Source organism: Sinocyclocheilus rhinocerous, unplaced genomic scaffold, assembly GCF_001515625.1.
Source record: "Sinocyclocheilus rhinocerous isolate Xijiao unplaced genomic scaffold, SAMN03320098_v1.1 scaffold988, whole genome shotgun sequence".
NCBI lineage: Eukaryota > Metazoa > Chordata > Actinopteri > Cypriniformes > Cyprinidae > Sinocyclocheilus > Sinocyclocheilus rhinocerous.
In genome coordinates, this window is record NW_015650363.1 from 1,656,148 (window position 1) to 1,661,428 (window position 5,281).

At 41.5% G+C, this 5,281-nt stretch overlaps 1 protein-coding gene across 1 annotated transcript in view; it reads left to right on the top strand.

Annotated features, from left to right (window-relative positions):
- Positions 1-2,869: 2,869 nt before the first annotated feature.
- ptgesl (prostaglandin E synthase 2-like) overlaps positions 2,870-5,281 on the top strand; it is a 4,006-nt gene continuing 1,594 nt past the window's right edge. The window contains exons 1-6 of the mRNA XM_016516964.1: positions 2,870-3,211; positions 3,317-3,511; positions 3,615-3,670; positions 4,044-4,196; positions 4,309-4,509; positions 4,604-4,721. Coding sequence (XP_016372450.1) covers positions 2,918-3,211; positions 3,317-3,511; positions 3,615-3,670; positions 4,044-4,196; positions 4,309-4,509; positions 4,604-4,721 — 1,017 coding nt within the window. The 5' untranslated portion in view covers positions 2,870-2,917. The remainder of the gene's footprint in view (positions 3,212-3,316; positions 3,512-3,614; positions 3,671-4,043; positions 4,197-4,308; positions 4,510-4,603; positions 4,722-5,281) is intronic.

Here is a 5,281-nt window from a genome sequence, read left to right on the forward strand (position 1 = left end):
GGTGGAGGAGAAGGAAGGTGGTGCAGTGGCAGGCACGGAGGAGATGGAGAACTGTCCAGCTGCAGACACGGTGGAGGAGAAGGAAGGTGGTGCAGCGGCAGGCACGGAGGAGATGGAGAACTGCCCATCCCCAGACATGGTGGAGGAGAAGGAAGGTGGTGCAGTGGCAGGCACGGAGGAGATGATGGAAGGTGGTGCAGTGGCAGGCACGGAGGAGATGGAGAACTGTCCAGCTGCAGACACAGTGGAGGCAATGGACGCAGTGGAAGCTGGACCAGTGACTGATGTCTCAGGATTGTGTGGACGGTCGGTGACGCAGGAGGGTGCAAAATCAGCAACGCTGAAAATTTCCCTGTTGAAGGGCCAAATGCCTGTGCACCGGAAGCCAGCCTGGATATTTGATGGTGTGGCAGCCATTGGGAAAGAATCCCTTACAATTGCTGGTATGTCGTAAATGGACATGGTTGTTCCAGGATGATGCCTCATCCAGCTGTCAGAGAAGGTGTAAACCATCTTCTTGAAAGGGCCAAACACACTGCGGTCCAGTGGCTGCAACTTGTGGGAACAGTGCAGGGGGTTGGAGAGGAGAATAATGCCAGATTCCCGACAAAAGTATACCTCGCAAAAACATGTGGTAGTGATGATTGTCGAGGATCAGCAAGACCTTCTGTGTTGGAGAGGCTCTTGTATGGGTTTGGAAGTGGCGCAAGAACTCAAGAAAATCTTCATCCTGCATCCATCCTGATTTGTTTGCTGTTCCTATACAGCCAGGGGGTCCATCCCTGATGAAATGAGGGTGGAAGTTTACCCTGGGGAACACAAAGTGTGTAGGGATTGCATTCCCCAATGCATTTACTGCACATACCACAGTGACAAGTGTTCCACGCTCTCCAGATGTTACTGTCCCCACTTGCTTTTGGCCTCTTCTGGCAAGAATCTTCTCCGGTTTCTGGACAGTGGTGACCCCTGTCTCATCCATATTCCAGATATCCTTGGCAGTGAAATTATGTTATTGAAATACCTCTGCCAGATTGTTGAAAAACTTGGACACATTGGTTTTATTTAAGCTTGTTGCCCTAGCTAAGCTTGTGGCTTGTGGCTGTCTCAGGGAAAGGCTTTGGTGCCTTTTCAGGAAACCATCTAACAGTCAGCCCCAACCACTCCACGCTCATCCCATGACTTGGGGTGCTTGCAGTTGTGAGCCTTTGCCAGTTCATAGGCATATTTGCGAACCTGTATTAAAGCATTTGTGTGAATTAAAAATTGTAAACATATTGTAGCGTCTGGACCAATCAAACACACAATTTTTCATTTGATTTAACAAATCAGTTATTCATTAGATTAACAAATCGTCACGGCTACAGTATGTCAACATAAGCTAAAAAAACTGTTCATTCTACACAAATAATCATGAAACATAACAAATTCAGCAATGTATTATATTACCTCTTTGGGACTTAAACCATAATATAAGTCAGCAGCCCTGAGGAGGTACTCCGACAATATGGTCTCCTGCTCTGCCGTGAACACTTTACTGGCTGGCCGGTATCCTGTCCTAGATGTGCCCTCACTCTCTCCCTGCGTTCCATTCGAAAGGGCTCATCCCTACGCCCTAATCCCTTCAAAGGGTTTACCCTCCGGAGTGAGAGCTTCGAAGGGTTGAAGGGTGTAGGGGACCAAACAACTGTTTCTTGAAGTGCCCTTCTGCGTCATCATCACGTGCCCACACGGAGGCACCGTCATCATGCAAAGAATCTGCGCAAAGGATCATGGGAGCCCGAAGTGTCCATCAGTTGTACCCTTCGAAATCCTTCATTCCGAAGGGCCCTTTGAAGTGGCCAGTTTTGAGCACTTCGATTTGGAACGACCCTTCAATATTGCGGCCATGATTGTTTTCACTCCGAAGTGCCCTTTGGAGGGCGATATATCCCATTTGGAATGCACCTGCTACCCTCGCCTTCCTTATGAAGCGATATAAAGTCACATGACAAATGCCATGTGACTTTGCTGCTGCCCTCACTGACTTTCCCTGTGTAACTTCACTGTCTGCACTCTCAAACAGTGATTGTGGCTGGAGTCCCCTATCCGTCTCCCTGGGTCTGAATCTAGGCATAGTTTACTATAAAGAAAAGACTTCTGCCAAGTTCTCTGTTCTAACTTCATAAAATTGCTTCTTACAAGTTAACTAATCACAAGCTAATAAATCCACTATACAAACTGACAATGAAAGGAGCTTTTCTTTTTTCAGATATATATAGGCTAATAATCACACTTTCTGTCTAACACATATAAAACACACATTATTTTAGTGCTGTCGATTAAAAACAACTAGATTGTGATTAAAAACACGTTTTAAGTTTTCAATATATTTTATAATGTAATAATTTCACAGTTCATTTCCAAATTGATGTAGAAACAACATAAAGACTATATTTTAAATACTGTACTTGTTTAATGGTAGGCTACTCTAGAACATCACAATAGGCTACTCCGGGTAAATTCAAAAACAGATGAAAACGTTAATGTTCAATTTGTACGACAATTGAAATTTAATTAAAGTAAGTGGGGATAAGATGTCCAGATGTTGCCTCGAGTACGATGATAATCGAATATTTATTTTATCTCCTTAATTTATTGGTAGAGATTATTGAAGCATATTTTTTATTTGTATTTCAAATAAATTAATATATAAAAACTATTATATAAAGTACATTTTGTGAAGAAATATCTCTAATTACAAATAAATGATTTTAATACCAAAAGAAAATATTTTAATGCGGATTAATGGGGCATTCGGTGTTTGATCGTCTCGCGCCCCCTGGAGGAAGTAAACTTTCTCCTAGGAAACGGCTCTTGTATTCTCTTGTAGCATTTGCCATTGCGCTTGCCGTAGACTTGTGGGAGTTTATGTAAAATCATGATGGCGGCGGCCTGTGCGAGAAAGCTTAGTAAGGTCGGCCGGTTAGTTTTAGACACGCCGACATGCCGGGTAACAAACACCGCAGCATTAATGCCGAGAATCTCCATGAGATGCCAAGGAAGAGCTTACGGTACCGGCGGAGCAGGATTTAGATCCAGACTTTCGCTCGCTGCGCCGGTGCGTGGCAGTGGGAGAGTCCTGGGATGCGCTTTCCTGCTCGGTGGTGGTTTCGGCTTGTACCAGACCGTCAAACTCACGCTACAGCGTCACCTTGCAGAGGAAAAATCTAATGTAAGTATCCAGTTTTGGCAGTATTTTTGGATGAAAGTGTTGAAATGTGCCCTTATTTTTTGGGTTTGTTTGCTCACTATGGTTTTATTAACTTGTTTTTATTAGGCTCCTGAGCTGGGGACAGATCTGAAGTTGACTCTGTATCAGTATAAAACCTGTCCGTTTTGCAGCAAAGTGCGAGCCTTCCTGGATTATCATGGTCTGCCATATGAAATTGTGGAGGTCAATCCCGTTATGCGACAGGAGATCAAGTGGTCCACTTATAGAAAAGTTCCCATCCTGATGGTGAACGAGACGGTGGTATGTAGCTATTCATCTGTCTTTCTGATTATGATCGATATCCTCTTCCTGATATATGATGCCTCAGCTCATCAAGTTCCTCTCTTTGTTTATATCTCAACAGCAACTCAACGATTCTTCTGTAATAGTTAGTGTTTTGAAGACATACGTGGTCAACAAGTGAGTATCAAATCTATGGATGTTCATGTTAGAATTTATTTGTTTTAAGCGCTTTTAATGACTTTATTTGTAGCATAAACATATTGGTATATTTGGTACATTGGTATATTTGTGTATTATATTCATTTAGAAAAGTTTTTGTTTGTTTGTTTGTTTATTTTTTATGGGTATGGTTATTCTTCTGACAATAAAAAGTTTTCTTTACAGTATTAATTGGAAATTGACAGTTTAATGTTTTCCTAAAGTTGGAGGGGGATTGATTGAGAGTGAACTTTTGAGCACTGTATTCAGTTTTGTAATAGTTGCTTTGCTTTAGGCAAATAAATGTAAATATAAATGCAAATTTTGATTGTCTGTTCACTGCTTCTTTTAGGGAAAAAATTATATCTGAGATTCTCGCTTGTTATCCTGAGATGAAGGCAAAAAATGACAGTGGAAAAGATGTGATAGAGTTTGGCAATAAATACTGGGTCATGGTGCGAGACACAGATGCTGATCATCTATATCCTGGAAAAGACACCAGAAAGTAAAGCAAATCATTTATGTCTGAAAGTGATTGCTTGATTAACTTTTTAAAATTGAATTTACATTATTGTATTAATTATTGTTTGAGCTTTTTAATAACACTTTTTGGCCAGAGAGGAGATTAAATGGCGGAAATGGGCAGATGAGTGGCTGGTGCACCTAATTTCCCCAAATGTTTACCGTACACCGACTGAAGCCCTTGCATCCTTTGACTACATAGTACGAGAAGGCAAATTTGGCACATTTGAAGGATTCTTTGCGAAGTATTTTGGAGCTGCTGCCATGTGGATAATTTCAAAGAGATTGAAAAATAAGTAGGTTTTTGAGGGCAGTGCATTTTAAATAATACATAATAAAGATATTTGTCAAAAATGTTTTGATAATAAAGGTTAACCTCATACTACACAGACACCATCTGCAAGATGATGTGAGACAGGATCTCTACAAGGCTGTCAATGATTGGGTGGCAGCCATTGGAAAAAACAAGAAATTCATGGGAGGTGATCAACCCAACCTTGCAGATCTGGTATGTGTTTCTCTCTCAGTCTGAAATCTTATTCAAAATATATAAATATAAATATATATATATAAATCTGAATGAGACGCAGATGCACTCGCTGACAGCAGGTGGCGCTTATGAACAGCAATGATACAGTGTTTCCTGGATTACCGCTGTAAACAAAGCAGCACTGTGCTTTTGAACACTACTTTAACATGCATTGTTCAGAGGCAAGATGAAAAGAAAATACCACGTAAACTTTTCTAAAGATAGTAAGTTCCCCTCAGAGATACATTCATATAAACTCCTACTCCAATTGTTTCTCGAGTTGTTTGGCATCTCAACCGATTTGAATTGTCACATATTTGAATCGATTTTCGACCGGCTCGCGGTTAATCATTACATCCCTAGTAAGCAATACTATACAATATTACTAATACCAGCAATCCAAGTGAAATATTACTTGGGGGAAGTCGTGGCCTAATGGTTCAAGAGTCGGACTCGTAACCCAAAGGTTGCGGGTTCAAGTCTCGTACCGGCAGGGATTGGAGGTGGGGGGGGTGGATGTACAGTGCTCTCTCCTATCT